This window comes from Chenopodium album, chromosome 27 (assembly GCF_948465745.1).
Source record: "Chenopodium album chromosome 27, dcCheAlbu1.1, whole genome shotgun sequence".
NCBI classification, from domain to species: Eukaryota; Viridiplantae; Streptophyta; class Magnoliopsida; order Caryophyllales; family Amaranthaceae; genus Chenopodium; species Chenopodium album.
The window spans coordinates 19,623,772-19,642,850 of record NC_137860.1 but is presented as its reverse complement, the minus strand read 5'-3'; the positions used below and the strand labels follow the sequence as shown (position 1 = coordinate 19,642,850).

The following is a 19,079-nucleotide window of genomic DNA, read 5'->3' as shown; positions in this document are numbered from 1 at the left end:
TAAAACTAAGTATGATTGACATGTAATGAGAAAGAACTAGCTCATTAGTTAAAAAATGTTGAAAATGGGCAAGGTAGAAAACATGTTTTTAAAAATGCGTCCTAAAACATAGTAATTTAAGTTGCTCTTTTTATGTGAGTTAATTTTTTGCATATTTATTTACACATGTTTATTCTAACATAATGTTTATATATTCCAAGTTTTGCAAGGTGCTAAAGGGTGATCCGTTAACAAGCAAGGACCTTAATGAAGTACGAGACATGTTGGCATCTTTCATCACTTTCAATTTGTAAATGTTACATCATTTTGAATTTAAACTTTGTTGATTAAACTTTAGACTACTTTATATTTATTGTTAATAAGTTAATTAGTATTGTGCAAATTTGTACTTATGTAGTATATGACACTTTATTTATTATATTGCATTTGGTTTTTAATAATTAATGTCTAAATATATATTTATAAATCTTGTTATATATAATTATATTACAGCAGAAATAATAGCAGCAATACAGGAATTACAAGCAGCAAATATTTAGGAATTATTGTAGGAAAATAAAAAAAAAAAAAAAAAAAAAAGTAATGGCCACCGGTTCAGCCATGCAACCGGTGGCAATAACCTGCCATCCCTCCAAAAAAAAATGGCGGCAAAGTTAAATTGCCACCGGTTAACCGGTGGCCAAATTAATTAATACCACCGGTTAATAAATTGCCACCGGTTTTGAACCGGTGGCCATTTGTGCTAGCTTTTGCCACCCCCCCACTGGCCAACGGTTCAAAACCGGTGGCAAAGGGGGGTTTTGAACCGGTGGCCAAGCCTATTTTTCGCCTAGTGTGTCAAACAATTCACCTAATTCAAACAATTCTAAGGGAAAACAACCCGATCTTCGACAATTCTTGTTTAAAAGAATGAAATCTCAAGGACATGAACCCACTTCATTTTGCTCCCCCCAAACTCAAGAAAATGTTGAAGAAATTGGTGGTACAAGTATTAGCAATTTACCAACGGAGGAGGAAGAATTGATATATGATGTTGAACTTCTTCCTCATGATCCGGGAAAAAGAATGAACATAATGGACTATCCCCCAAATCAAAGAAATGCGGTGAGGAGGGCTTATATTCTCAAAAAACCTTGCCAACCAAAAACTCACAACTTTCCTCAAAGACAAGCGGGAGGTTTGCGTCGTTTTAGTGTGAATTGGTTCAACAAATGGGATTGGCTTGAATATAGCATTGAAAAAGATGCCGCATTTTGTTTTGTATGTTACTTGTTTAAAGGTGAAGTTGACAATAATATGCGAGGTGATGCATTTGTTGATGGAGGGTTTAGGAAATGGAATAAGCCGGAAAGATTTGAGAAGCATGTTGGTGGAATTAAGAGTGCTCATAATCTTGCTTATGAGAAGTATGTGAACTTGAAAGATGGGAAAAATAAATCAATTGTGGATATGTTTGAAAAGGCAAGTGAGGTGATTAAAAGTGAATATTATATTCGTTTAAATGCATCTTTAACTTGTTTAAGGTTTCTTTTGGGGCAAGGTTTGACATTTCGTGGGCATGATGAAAGTGATGAGTCTTATAATAGGGGTAATTTCATTGAGCTATTGATATGGTTAGGAGAAAAAGTTAAGGAAGTAGGTGATCATACTCTTGAAAATGCACCCGGAAATTGTCAAATGACTTCTCCCCCGATCCAAAAAGACATTATTAATTGTTGTGCAAAAGAAACAACTAAGTGCATAATTGAAGAGCTTGGTGATGATTACTTTGCTATATTGGCCAATGAGTCAAGTGATATGTCTCAAAAAGAGCAACTAGCTCTTGTTTTGCGCTTTGTTAATAGAGATAATGGAAAGGTAATGGAGAGATTTTTAGGCATTGTTCATGTTGGTGATACTACCTCTTTATCTCTTAAAGATGCAATTATGTCACTACTTGTGGAACATTCATTAAGTCCATCTATGATAAGAGGGCAAGGTTATGATGGGGCTAGTAATATGAAGGGTGAAATAAATGGCCTCAAGACTTTGATTATGAATGATACTCCAAGAGCCTACTACATACATTGTTTTGCTCATCAACTTCAACTCACACTAGTTGTCGTTGCTAAAAGAAATGATAGTTGTGGTTGGCTTTTTGAAATACTTGCAAACTTGTTGAATGTTGTTGGAGTTTCTTGCAAAAGAAGAGAAATGATTCGTAATAGACAAGCTTAAGAACTTGCTCAAGCATTAGAATTGGGGGAAATTTTGAGTGGATCGGGTTTGAATCAAGAGCTTGCTTTGAAGAGGCCCGGAGATACTCGTTGGGGATCTCATTACAAGTGTCTTGTAAATATCATCCGCTTGTTTTCTACAATTGTGAAGGTACTTGTTCACATTGGAAAGCAGGGTGCATCGGAAGATAAGTTCAAAGCTCAAATTGTTTTAGGACAATTAGAGTCATTTGATTTTATTTTTGTGGCTTACTTGATGTTGACTATTTTTAGTTACACTAATGACTTGTGTATTGCTTTGCAAAGAAAGGAGCAAGATATTGTAAATGCCATGGAACTAGTTACTTTCACAAAAAGTGTATTGCAAAAAATGAGGGGACAAGGGTGGAAGACTCTCTTAAACAAGGTTACTTCATTTTGCACTAAACAAGACATTGATGTTCCCACTATGGATGCTCTTTATGTTCCTCAAGGAAGATCACGACGGTTTGTCGAAAAAGCAACAAATCTACATCATTTTCGAGTTGAAATATTTTTGGGGGTAATTGATTTGCATCTTCAAGAACTTGATAATCGATTCAATGAGAGAAGCATGGAGTTACTTACTTGTATGGCTTGCTTAAGTCCTAAAGATAACTTTTCATCTTTTGACAAAGAAAAGGTACTTAAACTTGCCTCTTTTTATCCCGAAGAATTTTCAAGTTTTGATTTGATGACACTTGAAGGTCAACTTGATATATTCATGGAAAATATGCACAATGATGAAAGATTTCAAAACTTGCGTGATCTTAACTCTCTTTCTATGATGCTTGTTAGTACCAAGAAGGATAAGACATATCCTTTTGTATATTTGCTTATCAAGTTGATGTTGATTCTTCCCGTTGCTATGGCAAGTGTTGAAAGAGTGTTTTCGGCAATGACATATGTCAAAAGTAAGTTGCGAAATAACATGGGTGATCAATTTTTGAATGATTGTTTGGTCACTTTCATTGAGAAGGAAATGTTCCTACAAGTTCCCGATGAAAAAATAATTGATCGTTTTCAAAATATGAAGACTCGAAGGATGCAATTATAATTTAATATTAAACTTTATGTAATTTTTTTTAATTTTTTTAATCGTAGGACTAATTATATGTCGTAGATTTTTTAGTTGTGAAATTTTAACTACAAAACTATCTTTGCGTTTATTTTTTTATTTAAATATTTTTGTCAAATGATGCGATGTTTAGTTGTCGTCCCCCCGGTTATATATTCCTGGCTCCGCCACTGCTCCTACGGAGATAATCCAGACTTTCAACCAACATTTATCAAATGGAAGCAATTACATGGATCTTAACAATCTTCTGTCAATTCTTAAGACAAAAATCAGCACATTCATTGCAACACAAATTCACTTACACAAATAGCACTTACCCAGTACTCATTTTACCTAGTACTCATAGCTAATCGAGGCACATTCACATTCACATTCACATTCACATTCACATTCACTTACCATTTTGCAAATCTAAATCAACTACACATTCCAAAATGTAAATAACCAGCTCTAATATAATGTTATAGATTTGTCACAGTGTGGCGGGATGGGGCGGGTCTCCTACTTGAACCCCCCCCCCCCCCATTGAAATCCCTAGCTAACGCTAAAATAACCGGCTCTAATACACTACGTAATGTTATAGTTTTGTCACATCTCCATAAACAAGAATTAAAATTAGAAACAAAAATAAAAACATCAAAACAACACTTCAATCAATCATTATTTTCTTAACAGAAAAAATTTTCTTCTTCACTTCTTCCCATTCATTCTCAGATCTTCCCACCATTGTCAACCAAACCAAAAACTCCCCCAAAGCTTGAAGGTGGTAGTGGTGGATGGCAAGAACGAACAAATACACCTCTTTGAACTTCAACGACATCTACGAGAAGAAGATCATCAACCCCAACAACACTTCCTCAACTAACTCCAACTCTCGATCACCCTCTTCTTCTACCGCTCACCCCCACAAATCTTACTCCCTCTCCGCCTCCTCCCGCCTCGGCCATGGCGGCATGCTCGTCCTCTCTCGCCCTTCCCCTAAACCTCAGCCTCAACCACCACCTCCGCAACTTCCTCAACCTGACTCTATAAATCTTTCTAACAATTCAAAACCATCCGATTCCAATTCCAATTCCGATTCCGATTCCATCTCGCTTCGTCCTCAAGGGAAGACGGGCGGAAGCCTAGCCTTTCAGGAGAAGGAGATTAGCAAGGCCGATGTTCCGTCACTTCCTAGTCCTAAGAGCAATAAGTTTGTTCCGCCTCACCTGAGGCCGGGGTTCGTGCCGAGAGACGTACCGCCTTCTCCTGAAAAGCCGAAGCTGGGGAATTATCGCCCCGGCTCGGCGCATGGGAATTATCATGGATCGCCTAATCGCTATGTTGAGGATGGACGGCCTAAGTCTGGTAGTGGGTATGAGAGAAGGATGAGAGTTCCTGGACCTGGATATGGAGATGCACCCGTTTCTGTTGCTGTTGAATCGGTTAAGGTTGTTTCGAATAGTCCGAGATCCAGTGGGAGTCGCCCGAGTTGAAATGGATGGTAATCCTCTTTTATATTAATAGATAGATATATTGTGTTTATTTGTGAATATATATATAGGTTGTATGTGATTGATTTAATTTTTGTGTTTTTGTTTTTTTTTTTTATAGTGATATTTAGTTATTGAGGTTATTGTATACGTCAAATATCTTTCTACTAATGGGTTTGCCACTGGCATGAATTGACTATCTTTATGGGTTCAAGTTTGCTGTCGAATTGTTGGTCTGTCTGAGTAAATTTATATCCTCTTCAGTCAAAATCAAACATATGAAATTTTATTAGTAGTATTGTATTTGTTGTGATTCCTTTTCGTCGTAAAGCAAATGAACTGAAGAAATATAATACCTATCACGGTATCACGAAGAGAGGATATTAAAAAGATTTGGGGGGTTTGAGGAGGGAAATGTAGCAGAGGATTGGGCTTTTGGAAAAGGAGAAGAATGGTTGTTATATCCTCTGTTGTGGGATTATTGATACCATGTTTGATTTCCATCTTAGATACCCTTTGTTGATCTATGATACATTTAAGCTTTAATTTGAAGAATTGGATAATGCCATAAAATTTACTGGGTTGAGGGATCTTACATGGATCAAATGATGTCATGATGCTTGTGATATCTTCCCTCGGTACACTATTATTTACTCATAAACTAAAATATTCAAACAAGTACTTAATGATACATTTGTTCTTTCAATATTGTCTGCTGCTGCGGCTGTCATCTTTTGTTCTTTTGCTGTCGTGGGTAATTTTACCATTGAATGAGTAAATTTTTTTTTTTGTGCTATCTATTTGTGAAGTACTTACAAAAGCACTATTTTTTTTCTTTCCTTTATGCCTTTTTTTTCCTCACAATATATGATGATAAGTAAACATTTGGCAAATTGCAACTGAACATGAGTTTGAGAAGGTGATAATGAATGCTTACTGGAGTAGATATGCTGAAATGACTGTACATTATGAATTCATGTATTAATAGCTGAAAACCCATTATTTAATAAACAGTCATCAAAGTTACTATGATTGACATTTTTTGCTAATATAATCCCTGTATTCAGCGATAGTAGATTAGTAGTCGAATAAAAAAATTAAGACGTTTGCAACAATTCCTTAGGCCTAAAGTAGCGCTCTTTTTGTTGGAAAAATGTCAGGTATATTTTTTAGGGTGTCTAGTATGAGTTGAAAGTTGAAACAATTCTTAAAGCAGAAACTGACTGTGTTCGCATATTGAAAACAAACCCTTGCTGCTGAGCTAGGAAAAACTAATAAAAAAGGTATTTAGTGATCATGGTGAAACTTTCCTTATAAAAGTTTGGGACAATGAGGCAGTCAATTTTGGTAGGAGTAAATTTTGTGACATAAGTTTCAAGTGTGCCCTCCAATATCCACTGTTACCTCTAAATTCATGCGCCATAAAGCCCATAATTGATAGCTTGTAGGATATGAGATGTTGTTTGCTGTTTGGATGTGAACTAAGCTTATGGGGGTCAATATAGGACTATGTAGACAAGGAAAGTATTATGAAATCAATCATTGGAAGGGGAACTGAGGAATAGGAACTCCATGCGTTGCATGCATGACAACCGCGAAGTCTTTCTAAGTAATTATATTTGTGACCTTTAAACTGGAGTTGTTGCAAAATGTTGGCCAATGTGTATAAAATGCTTATTACATCAGCATAGAAGCTGATGGTTATTTGTTTATGTTTTTAATGTTCTACTTGGTGTCAAAAACATTTTATAAGAGTTTCTAACTCACATGAGAAGAAAATAAAATGCACGTAATGTTCATGTGCATATGTCTGCCTGGAAACTTCTAGCATTTGCTAAAAAAAATTAAAATGTTTTGAAAACCCTTTCGGCTGTGCAGCCTATGCTTACATTAGTTTTTTAAGAGCATAGGCCCTTTTTTCTTTCTCCATGCCTTCAACTTGTTTCTCATCCACTTTGTTTCTTTGCTGCATTGGCCACATACCATAATGGAGGATGTTTTGTTGTATACTTGGGTTTTCTATCGAATAGTTGGTTGATGGGAGGACAAGGGGAGGTTTTTAGGCTCTTCTTACATTGTAAACATGAATATTTGAGTTCCAATTTCAGTTATTGGCAATTGCTTTACATCAATCAAATTTTTGATTCTGAATAGGAGAAGAGATATTTGACTGAAAATAAAAATTGAATTTTGTTGGAGAGGTGATTATAAGAGATGGAGTTTGAAGAAAATTCTCGTGAAAATATGAAAGAGGCAAGTGAATATGTCAAAGAGGAACTTGTTAAGATAAAGGTTCCTTAGAAAAGAAGTTAACTTATGAAAATGAAAGATGGATATATGGGGTAGCTAATGAGTCACATTGCATAAAGGCATGGTTTCTAAGCCATATATGGCGTAACTATTTAGTCATAATTGAAAAAAAAGGATTTTTTTGACTTTTACCACAAAAAAAATCACAAAATTGTTTTTTACTACGAAAAATTTTAAAAGTTTTATTTTACCACAAAAAAAAAAAAAATTTTTTACTACCTGCCGTCAAAATCTAACGGAATTTTTTAAATTCTTCGATTTTCGTGCCAAACGCATGGTACTTAGGGGTTTTGGGGAGCATTTTGGGCCTTTGGAACCAATTTGGAGTTAGAATTGACAAAAAATGATCGGAAATACTTCCTATTGCGTGTTTAAAAATACCTCGATTTGCGTGAAACACGCAAAACAAGGCATTTCCGATTATTTTTTTGTCAATTCTGACATCAATTTGGACTTGTAGGGCCAAAATGCTCTCTAAACCTATGAAAACTCTAAACATGTTTTTGCACACGAAAATCGATAAAAAAAATTTTAAACCATTAAATTTAACGATTTTTTTGACGGTAGGTGGTAAAAACAATATTTAAATTTTTTTTGGTGGTAAAATAAAACTCTTAAAATTTTTGGTAGTAAAAAACAATTTTGTGATTTTTTTGGTGGTAAAAGTCAAAAAATCTTTGAAAAAATGATTCTGCAAAATATGATATACAAATCTTTATACACTCTCACACATGCATATGTAGCTAACAAATTGAAACATAAATAACTCAACAAGAATATGTAACTTTCTCTATTTAAAAGTAACTGTATTTTGATTTCTTACAATTTACAGTTCACATAGATGTGTCTTCTTTCCCTCCCTTTTTGTCTCCTTGCTTATTTTTTTTTTCTATATATGATATTCCCATTAGTCCAAACACGGTTATATCCCTGGTTGACCTTATTTGGCATAAAGCACAAATTTTTTAATTTTGACAGGGAAAGAAAAATAAGTTTGGAATTCAACTGTAATGGCTATCCTTATCATTGCTTTCATCCATGTCTCAATTCCTTTCGTTTGACCTAAATTACAAGTTGCAATCTATCTGCACGCCATGATTTTTACTGTATAATTTGCATCACTGAAATTGAGAATCCACAAGAAATTGAGGCGTTTATTAATTTTTTTTTTGTGAATTTTTAGATTAAAAAAAAAGGTGAAGGCTTCCAATATATCCAGCTTATTTTGCTTTTTCCTTTAAAGTTTAAACTATACCTTGTCTGATCAAACATTATGTATTCTTGGTCTTGTACTCTTGGTGTACAATAGAAACAATTTTGGTCTTAATATTAATGTTTCCTTGGGTTTTGTTACTTGGATATTGGTGTCCGACATGGGTACTTGTCCTAGTGTTGGACTCATCCATTTTGTGAAAAAGTTCCATTATTATGACCCAAAATGAAGTTCCAGATGTCATACCCATGTTAGGGTGTCTAGGATTTGACGCATGTACTTGAGGTGAAAAGTGAAAGGAAGAGTTTTGGTAACATAGGCCTTGGGCATTGATAGCTCCCCTGTTAAAATTGCTTCATTTATTAAACAACATTTATTTCTGTCAATACTGAATAATGAATGTTTGTTGAATTCGAAATAACAATCTTACGTGCCAAAAGCTGTGCTTCCTTCTGAACATTCATTTCCCATGTAATCATAGGTCCCCTTTCAAACCCTTTAAGCTTGTTCCTTTAACTACTCCTTTCTTCCATGGACTTGGAGCCTTGGAGGTCTGCTCCTGACATTGTTTCATGCTTCTGCATCATTATTGCTGATTGTTGTATCAAAGCACAACTGCTGAGGGATTATGAAAATGGTTTGGACAAAGATTGATGACAAAGAAAAAGAAATTATGATAGACTATAAAGTAAATCCAATGCAGCGTGTTAATGTGCACCCATTTACAGAAGACATACTAGGTTTATTCTGGGTAAAATATTTCTTTTACTCGCAGAATGAACTTGCTGCCTATAAGTAGATGGTTTTGAATTGTCAAATTTACATGATTCTTCCCTAAAATTCGGAGCTGCTTATTCAGCATGCAGACATCAGTGTGTGTAATTGATGCATAGCATAGCATATCTGTGCTGGGTATGTCAGGAGCTGAAAGCAGCTCTTGCATATGCATAAATGTTGATGCTGAATGACTGGAGCATCAATGTGAAACGATATCTGGAATGCGCTTTCTTTAACAGGTGTATAACAGTTACTGTAGATTGGACTTCATTTTTTATGCTCTAGTCAATGGTTTCGTGAGATGTTTGTCTTAAAAATCATTTGTGCATTGATCATGTGAGTTTCTGATCTTTGTTCAACGTATATTGGTCTGTCATCTTGCTGCTAGCAGTCCTAGCACCATAGTGAATTTCTTTTGGCATTCTGCGCAGATGCATTCATGAAATCTGGACTCATTTCCAAGTGTGGAGCTAAAAGTTCAACTGGTACAGTTATATTCCAAGGATGAGGAGCTTCAACAGCTGAAACCCTGAGTTCTTGTACATTTTAAACACCTTTGAAATCTCCAGTACATGGATTCTGAAGTTCAGGGGACTAGAAGAATGGTGTTGGATCATATGGTGTCAGATATGGTGCTGTATGAAAAAGAGGCTTGATGATCGATCCAATGGCTTTTTGGTTGGTAGGTGATCTCGTCTGGCTGATAGTTAGGATTACTCACAATTGCATAGACCTTCTAAATTGTAGAATCCTTGTGTTCTTTTATGAATTTGAGTGATGAACAATGTTTCTGACGTAGATTTTGCTGCAAAAATATATGAATATGATGGATATCTTATATCTTTGTACCTTACTCTGATTTTTGTACTGGTGATTGAATACTTATATTATGTAGATGTAATGTCCAATATAGAGGTAGTGTTTCCTTCACTAATCGACTATGTTAGTTAATTTCCTTTTATTTGTGTTGTCATTGTTTAAGAATCCCTCTCTAATCGACTGATTAATCAAACATGTAACAGCCATCAAAATTTAATGTTTTATATAGTTTGGAATTTATGGAATAATGTTACTTTTCAGTTACATCGTTTTAAGAGATAGTTGACTTCTTTCTGTACATATCTTGAATCCTCTGTCACTTTGTACCATATCTTAGTTCTCCCAACCAGATGCAATCGTAGCGAATATGCTCTTCTCCTGAAGTGAGCAAGTATGTATCTCCTGCAACTCCAGTGAATAACCTATGACTTGCTGCAAGCATCTCTTGCTTTATATGCACCCAAAGAAAAAGCGCAGCTCTGTTTCATGACATTCCCCTTATTAGCCGAGCTGATTCTCTTATTAGCCAAAATTTTCTCTACTCTGCAATCTACCTTATAATGTAAGCCACAAAATGATTTATGTTTATGCTAAAATAACACTATTCCAGACCCCTGTTCATGGCATTCTTACTGTCGTTTAGTGTCATTGCTCCATTTTTTCTATAAACTTCACGGACTAAGGCTTTGTAAAATCCTAAGCCTGCATCTTATACCGTGCTTTACCTTGCATATGTGATACCAAACAATGTGTGTCTTGCTTGATGGCAATATACTAGTTCAGCTTTTCCAATGCCAATTTTCCTTGGAAGGCTAAATTCCCGACTTTGAGTAACAAACCCTATCCCAATTGATTATTCCAGCTCTGGTTCATTCATATGTAGTTCAACTTACTATCTAGCCTCGAGAATTTCCTGCAGATACTATGTACTTTCTGAAGAACATTTTGCCAATTTAGCATAAGGAACATTTGTGCTCAATAATATGTCCTATTTTTATCGAGAGATTAGACTACAAATCCAGAATTCCAGAAATATGTCCTATTTTTATCTTAAGAAATCATAGTTCAATTTTCTAGTGTTCATATGAGCACCAAGGTATCTGAATGGCAGGAAACCAATTTCGAATCTAGTCGCATCACTTGGTTTTGCTCATCGATCAGCAGCTTTCCTCCCTCATATACTAGCCGAATCCCCATATGTCACAAACTCTCATTAGTTTGCTTTCAGTTATGTGTCATAAACTAGCTGAACCCCTTGCTGCAGTAAATAAGCAGTTACAAAATTGCCCAAATTGATTACGAGTACTAAAAAATCATCAGCAATGCTTATAGATAGTTGATTGTTTAAATCGAGTCTTCTAGCCATTCAAAGAACGAAGAGCAGGGTGAGATTGGATGCCCATGTCCTATGAGAGGAGTCTGAGGACACCCATTATAAGCAAGCAGAAAGCAGTAGTAACATAGGCTTCATCCTCAGGAAATCTCAATTATCCCATTTACGTCAAAAGTATCTAGTCAATACATTCCACACACACACTTGAGCCAAAAATTATGCACATATGCACAAAAAAGTCTTGCACAATAAATTTTGCACACAATTGAGTCCAAATTATTTGCATATTTAGTTCAAATTTTATGTGCGCACATTTGGTTAAAAAAAAAATAGGAAAAATGGAAATAAATAATCCCACCTTTGCCCGAACTGAAAATAACAAACCCACCTTTTGATATTTACGAAACAAACCCACCTTTGTATGTAATCTTCTTTTAATGAACCTTTTTACCTATAACCTGTTAAACAAGTTAAAATGTTTTTTTTATTATATTTTAAAAGCCACGTGTTGCTCGATAATTGGTCCAAATAAAATAAGTTAAAGACAAAAAAAAAAGGAAAAAAAATAGAAAAAAAAACCACCACCCACCAGCCACCCCCCAAGCCTCCCCCAAGCCACCGCGAAACCCTAACTTTGCCTTAGCCCCAGCAAAAACCGGCCGGCCGCCACCCTTAACCCCTGAAAACGGCCGGCCGGGACCCCCTTATACCAAAGCCACCCCCGAATTTCACCCCTGACTTACATCCTACCCCCGAAACCACCATAAACCACCACAACCGCCGCCCTTAATACCATCACATCCGCCGAAAACCCCTCCCTAACCGCCGAAAACCCCTAAAACCTCCCTACCAGCACCGAAAAACACCACCTAACCTCCCTAACCACCCCGAAAGACGCCATCTTAACTCCCTAACCACCCCGAAATCTCTCATTAACACCCTAAAAAACCACCAAAACCCGCGAAGGTCCTCGGTTTCCCAGGTGGACTGGTGACGGCCGGCCGTTTTCGGTGGTTAAGGAGGGAGGCCGGCCGGTTATGGTGGTGGAGGGGGTAAAGTCTAGGGTTTCACGGTGGCTGGGGTTTTTTTTTTCTTTTTTCTTTTTTGTTTTTTTTTTTAAAAATGAAATGCACCAATTATGAGTTAACACGTGGCATTCAACCTACTAAACTCGGTCACCAACAGGTCAAGGTTCATTAAAAGAAGATTATATACAAAGGTGGGTTTGTTTCGTAAATATCAAAAGGTGGGTTTGTTATTTTCAGTTCGGGCAAAGGTGGGATTATTTATTTCCATTTTTCCAAAAAAATATGCACATAAAATTTTTCTTGTCCTTCACATAAAGTGCTTAAGTTTAAAGAAAGGAAAATAATTGAACATCGTATTCAGAGCAAGTTGGAACAAACCTAAAGAGAAAATTTTGGTATAGAAAGGAGTATTGCCTTAAAAATTGAGAAAATACAAGTTTATTAATTTAATAAATAAAATTTGTTTATCAAAATGACAAAATTGTAAATAAATTCAAAGTTGGAAATGGCCATTAGATTCGTAGATTTTTTATATGGCATAGGGTTAGAATGAGTAAAACCTAGACGTAATGTTTTTCTATCTCTAATTTAATCCAAGTAAAACGAGACATAGGAAAAGGGGTCGCAGTGAAGTTAAAATAAACTCATATCCTTGTGACCTTGTTACATAATCATAAAATTATACTTCCTCTGTTCCTTTAATATTGAAATATTTACCATTTTAGTGTTTAGAAAATTTTACAAATATAAAATATTGCAACATTTGTACATATTTTTTCTCTATCTTTCTCCTCTTCTTAAAATGTGTGTGTAGACACGGAAATTTTATAAGTGTCATACATTAAATTAAATAAATTTATTTGGGATAAATCATATTATTGATCCATTTTAATTATTTTTTGGCCCACCCAAATAAATAATCCGAATTAATCAAATACAATTCGGGTTATAAAATAAATCAAATGGACCAGGTTAAAAGACTTCTAAGTCATGAAATGGGCCAGGCCCAAACCTATTAAGTCCACTTCAGGGGTTCTCATCTCCTATAAATACACCATTCCTCCATCAGTTGAGGGGATCCAGAAATCATTATTCCAAGAGCTCATAAAACTCAAAAGGAATTCTCTCTGAAGTGAGTCAATAAGCACATCAAATTCGTACCGACTTGTTCAGATACACTCAAACACAGCTGAACGGGATTAAGCTTCATAAGCCCTCGTTCAGGTGTATTCAAACAAAATCCTTCGAATACAGGTTGACATCATCAAACGTCACCTTGCATTCAAACTCAGGTTGACATCATCAAACGTCACCCTGCATTCAAACTCAAGTCGACGTCATCAAAGGTCACCCTACAGGTGTCACACACGTGTCATCGTCAAGCTGCGGAACAGAATCAGAGGATTTAGTTTATTTTATTATAAACTGTTATACAGAGATTGTACCCAAAAATTCACATATTAATATAAATTCATTTGTTACTTTATTTCTCGTCTTTATTTATTTAGACTCGAAATTTGTGTAAACAAATTTTTGGCACGCTCGGTGGGACTATCTCTGCCTCTCATCTCTGTTTTCGTACGTTCAAAAAAAAAATTGAAATGGCCTCAAAGAACACTGTCGCCGAAAGGACCTTTGCTACAGCTCAACAAAGGGCTGCTGAGTTGGCTGAAATGCTCAACAGCCAAATTGATGAGGGCATCGTTACTAGAGGGATGAAGAAAGCTGTTGTTGACTCTGCCGCAAGAAGCTTGCGCGCCGCATCAGTCCCTACCAAGGCACGAAAAAGTCGCGCTCGTCGTGCTGCTTCTGTGACGTCTGTCACGTCCTCCACTCATGAACCACATGAGAGTCTTGTGTTTGGTTCGTTCGGGCCTGTCACCTACACAAACTCATCCTTTGATCACTCTGATGAAGGACATGACAATGAGTTTAGTGTGAGCTCACCTGAGCCTACTTTTGTTGCTGTTATGGTGACGAATACTAAGACGGTCGAACAACAACTGGCTGAAATGAGCAGTATCCTTGAACAGCTGAAGAAGGATGGGGAGGAAAAAGATGCTCAAATCAAACAGCAAAATGAACAGATTGCTGCTTTGACCAAAAAGCTCGAAAAACGATCGATGGAGACTGAAAGCGATGACAGTTCGGATAGTAGTATTAAATCAAAGGAATTAAAGCCAAATGGATCAAACAATTTAATCACTGCCGAACAAGTTCAAGCTATGATAGCCAATGCTGTCAAGAGCCAACTTGGAGGGGGAGGTTCATACAATAGCCGACGTTATGTGAAGCCTTACACTAGGAGAATAGATGAGTTGAAAATGCCGTTCGGATACCAGCCTCCAAAATTTCAACTCTTTGATGGAAAGGGTAATCCAAAACAACATGTTGCACACTTCATAGAGACGTGCAGCAATGGTGGTACCAGGGGTGACTTGCTTGTTAAGCAATTCGTTCGTTCTCTTAAGGGAACCGCTTTTAATTGACTGGTACACCAACTTAGAGGCTGAGTCCATTGACAGTTGGGATCAAATGGAAATGGAATTTTTGGGGCGATTCTTCAGCACTGAGCGTGTTGTTAGCATGACTGAGCTAACTCAAACTGCACAATGGGATGAAGAGCCAGTCATTGATTACATCAACCGCTGGCGCGCTCTAAGTTTGGAATGTAAAGATCGGCTGACTGAAACCTCTGCTATAGAGATGTGCATCAACGGGATGAGTTGGGAACTACATTACATCCTAAAGGGGATCAAACCAGGATCTTTTCAAGAGTTGGCGACGAGAGCTCATGACATAGAACTCTCAATTGCCTACAACAAGAAGAAGAAGGGGCTTTCTTTGGAAGCCAAGAAAGAAAAGGAGTATTACAAAAATGACAAGTCATCCAAAAGTTCAACTAAGGAGACGTTGTCTGTGACTACTTCTTCTGCACCCGTCAAAATTTCGAGTAAAAAGAAAGAAGAAAGTAAGGGTTTATCTTCGAGATTTGTCAAGAAAGATAAACCCACTTTGAAAGAGCTTCAAGCTAAGAAGTACCCTTTCCCAGACTCTGACTTGTCTGGCATGCTAGACAAATTGCTTCAAAACAAAATCATTGAGTTGCCTGAGTCAAAGCGACCTGAGCAAATGAACAAGACATCCGATCCCAATTATTGTCCGTATCATAGGTTGATCAGTCATCCTATTGAAAAGTGTATAACACTTAAGGAGAAAATTATGCAATTGGCGAAGGATGGAACAATTGAGCTAGATGTCGACGAGCCAGTGACATCAAATCATGCCTCAGTAGCTACTGAACCATCATTTCAGGCACAAACTTTGCAATTTGGAAGTTTGGAGCCAGTGATCATACTTGTAGAGAGTCAACCCATTCGACATGAAGTCTCGTCCCAGGTTGAACATCAAACACATGTTGACGCCCAAGATGAAGATGATGACGAAGGGTGGACATTGGTGACAAGGAGAAGGCCAAGAAAACATGTGCATGCTCCAAAACCACAACCTTCATATCGTAGAAAAAAGCAGCAAAAGAAGAGAAAGCCCAAGCATTCAAAGGGTAAAAAGAAAGAAAAAGGGGCCAGTAAGCAAAAGGTCCTCCCTATAGATTTGCTTGAGCAAGAGCCGTTGTCTCCCATAACTTTGGAGGAATATTTCCCGGAAGACTACTTTACTGTGGTTACGGCGAATATGGTTTCCTTTGTGAAAAGTGAGGAGGAACAAGTTGATAATGAAACATCAACAAAATCAGCTGTACAACAATCTAAGGTGGTAGTAAACCCAAAAATATCTACTGTCTTGGATGCTCTTCCTTCACGTATGGGATGGAGGCAAATTTTTCATTTGCCTAAAGAGATGTGTCAACAGTTATCGCTTGCACTTCAACACCCAGAGTTGTATGCCGATAAGGTGAAAAATGCTAGAGAACCTGCGGAGGACGCCACAAAATGTGTGTCATGCAACGCAGCCTTAGCTTTCACAGATGATGACTTGTTGATGGGGTCAAAACCCCACAATAGACCTTTGTTTGTGTCAGGGTACATCCGCGAACAAAAAGTGAGTCGCATTTTAGTTGATGGTGGATTCGCTGTCAACATCATGCCAAAATCCACTATGACAGAGTTAGGAATCAAGATGGATGAACTATCTAACAGTCGCATAGTGATCCAAGGATTTAACCTTGACATTCAGCGTGCAATAGGCATAATACGCCTAGAACTCACAATGGGAGAGTTAACTTCATCAACTCTCTTTCATGTGATTGACACCAAGACATCATACAAGATGTTGCTAGGACGCCCTTGGTTGCATGAGAATGGTGTTGTTGCATCGACCCTCCATCAATGTCTCAAGTACTATCGTGGGGGCGAAAAGAAGATAAATGGGGATGTCAAACCCTTTAGCAAAGCAGATTCTTACTTAGCTGACGCCAAGTTTTTTGAGGAAGAGGAGGCGTCAAGTGAGATACTACCTTCGCAAGTCCTTTCAACCGGAAAAAGAGAAGTTAAGGAGAGCATTGCTTTAGCTACAAATGCCGAAAAGACATCTCATGTTGAAGAGAAGCCTCAACAAAAGGTAGAAGTGGAGAAAAAGAGTGACTCTCAGCTTGTCATAAAAGAAAAGCCAAAGTTGACAACTCCTATTTTGCGATACATCCCAAAATCACGTCGCAAGGAGGGAGAATCACCCTTTGAGTGTCGCGAGGTTAACTTCGATGCCAAGGTAGCCAAGCCCATTGATGACACTACTCTACAAAGTTTGAAGAGTAAAACAACTGTACCATTGGGTAAAGGCACACAAAGCCAAATTTCTAAGTTGCCAACAGAGTCATCCAAGGCAAAAGAGCTTAATAAAGCAAAGTTTGGCCAAAATGCATACAAGCTATTGGCAAAGTCGGGATATGACTTTGAAAACCCAACACCTATGGGTAAAGTCATTGACATTAAACCCAACGGACTCAATGATACTCAGAAGAAATTGCTTGACTATGGCTCTAGTTATCAATAATCCAAGGCAGGTCTAGGGTTTCAGCGCCCAAGTCAATCAAAATTGGTGTATGGCGTAAAGTAGACACCTCTTCTTCACAGTACATTACTGTTGAGGAACTCAAGGAAAATGAGGGTGAGAATGATGTTCCCTCTCCCAGAACTTCTGTATTTGATCGACTTCAACCATCTACCACGAGGAATCATACCTCAGTGTTCGATAGGCTTGGAGAATGTGACCGTAGGGTGGAAGAAACTTCAAGCTCTCAACCCTTAAGGCGAAAAGTATTTGTCTTTAATCGTGTAGGCATGACAAATGCCTCTAGCAAAGAACAAAGACAGTCGGCTTTTAGTCGCATAAAGAAAAGGGAAGACAATATCATGAAGAATGACAAGCCAAAAAGTGTTGTTCCCTCTCGTATGAAGAGAACTCAAGACATAGACATCACTGAGCAACAACCTTTAAAGGCAAGAGTTCGCACTGTGGTTTTCACCAACCAAAATGAGTCGTCAAACCATGCTATAGAGGAACACAAGGAGATTGTTTCCACGAACCATGTAACGGCTGAAGAGGTGTCAAATCTCGATGAGGAGATAGAAGCTGATGAAGCTCCCAAGACACTTGAAGACGGGGGGCAAGCAACAGTAGATGAGTTAAAAGAGTTAAACCTTGGTACTCTTGAAGACCCGCGCCCTGTATACATTAGTGCTCTTCTCACCCAAGCGGAAGAACAAGAGTACTTCAAATTACTCTCTGAGTATAAGGATGTCTTCGCATGGAGTTACAAAGAAATGCCAGGTCTCAACCCAAAAGTCGCCGTCCATCGATTGGCAATAAAAAAGGGTGTGAGTCCAAAGAAGCAATCACAAAGGCGATTCAGGCCAGAGTTGATCCCAGAAATTGAATCGGAGGTGAACAAACTCATTGATGCAGGTTTCATTCGTGAAGTCAAATACCCAACATGGATAGCAAACATTGTCCCTGTAAGGAAGAAAAATGGACAACTGCGAGTTTGTGTGGATTTTCGCGATTTGAATGAAGCATGTCCCAAGGATGACTTCCCACTTCCAGTCACGGAAATCATGATCGACGCCACTATTGGACATGAGGCATTGTCATTCATGGATTGTACAGCCGGATACAATCAAATTCACATGGCGCCTGAAGATCAAGAAGCCACGGCATTTCGCACCCCAAAAGGGATATTTTGCTACAAAGTTATGCCATTTGGTTTGAAAAATGCTGGAGCTACGTATCAACGTGCAATGCAAAAGATCTTCGAAGACATGATACACAAAATTGTGGAGAGTTATGTGGACGATTTAGTGGTTAAGTCTAAAAAGAGGGAGGATCACCTAGGTGACCTTCGCAAAATCTTTGAAAGACTACGCAAATGTCAATTGAAAATGAATCCTCTCAAATGTGCATTCGGTGTTACCTCGGGAAAATTTTTAGGTTTCATCGTAAAACATAGGGGAATTGAAATTGACCAAACCAAAATCAAGGCAATTCAAGAGATGCCTGTACCACGAAATCTCAAGGAACTTCGTGGTCTCCAAGGGCGCCTTGCATATATTCGGAGATTCATCTCCAATCTTGCAGGCAGATGTCAACCATTTAGCCATCTCATGAAGAAGGATGCTCCATTCAAATGGGATGAGTCATGTCAAAAAGCGTTTGACAATATAAAGAAGTATTTGTCCTCTCCGCCAGTTTTGGGGGCACCAGTTAAAGGAAAACCTCTAATCCTTTATATTGCTGCTCAAGAAAGATCACTAGGGGCAATGTGTGCTCAAGAAATTGAAGAACGTAAGGAGACAGCTCTT

General features: G+C 37.6%; 2 protein-coding genes across 2 annotated transcripts; both read left to right on the top strand.

The window, feature by feature from the left end:
• The first annotated feature begins 909 nt into the window (after positions 1-909).
• Positions 910-2,217, top strand: LOC145619741 (uncharacterized). Its single transcript, XM_081674442.1, has one exon. The coding sequence runs from the start codon at positions 910-912 to the stop codon at positions 2,215-2,217; it is 1,308 nt and encodes a 435-aa protein (XP_081530568.1).
• Positions 2,218-2,586: 369 nt separating this feature from the next.
• On the top strand, positions 2,587-3,291 carry LOC145619740 (uncharacterized). Its single transcript, XM_081674441.1, has one exon. It carries the CDS (start codon positions 2,587-2,589, stop codon positions 3,289-3,291), a length of 705 nt encoding a protein of 234 aa, XP_081530567.1.
• Positions 3,292-19,079: the final 15,788 nt, after the last annotated feature.

Bases quoted from the DNA above. Each gene is read 5' to 3' on its own strand.
- LOC145619741 (XM_081674442.1), top strand. From the start codon at position 910: ATGAAATCTCAAGGACATGAACCCACTTCATTTTGCTCCCCCCAAACT.
- LOC145619740 (XM_081674441.1), top strand. From the start codon at position 2,587: ATGAGGGGACAAGGGTGGAAGACTCTCTTAAACAAGGTTACTTCATTT.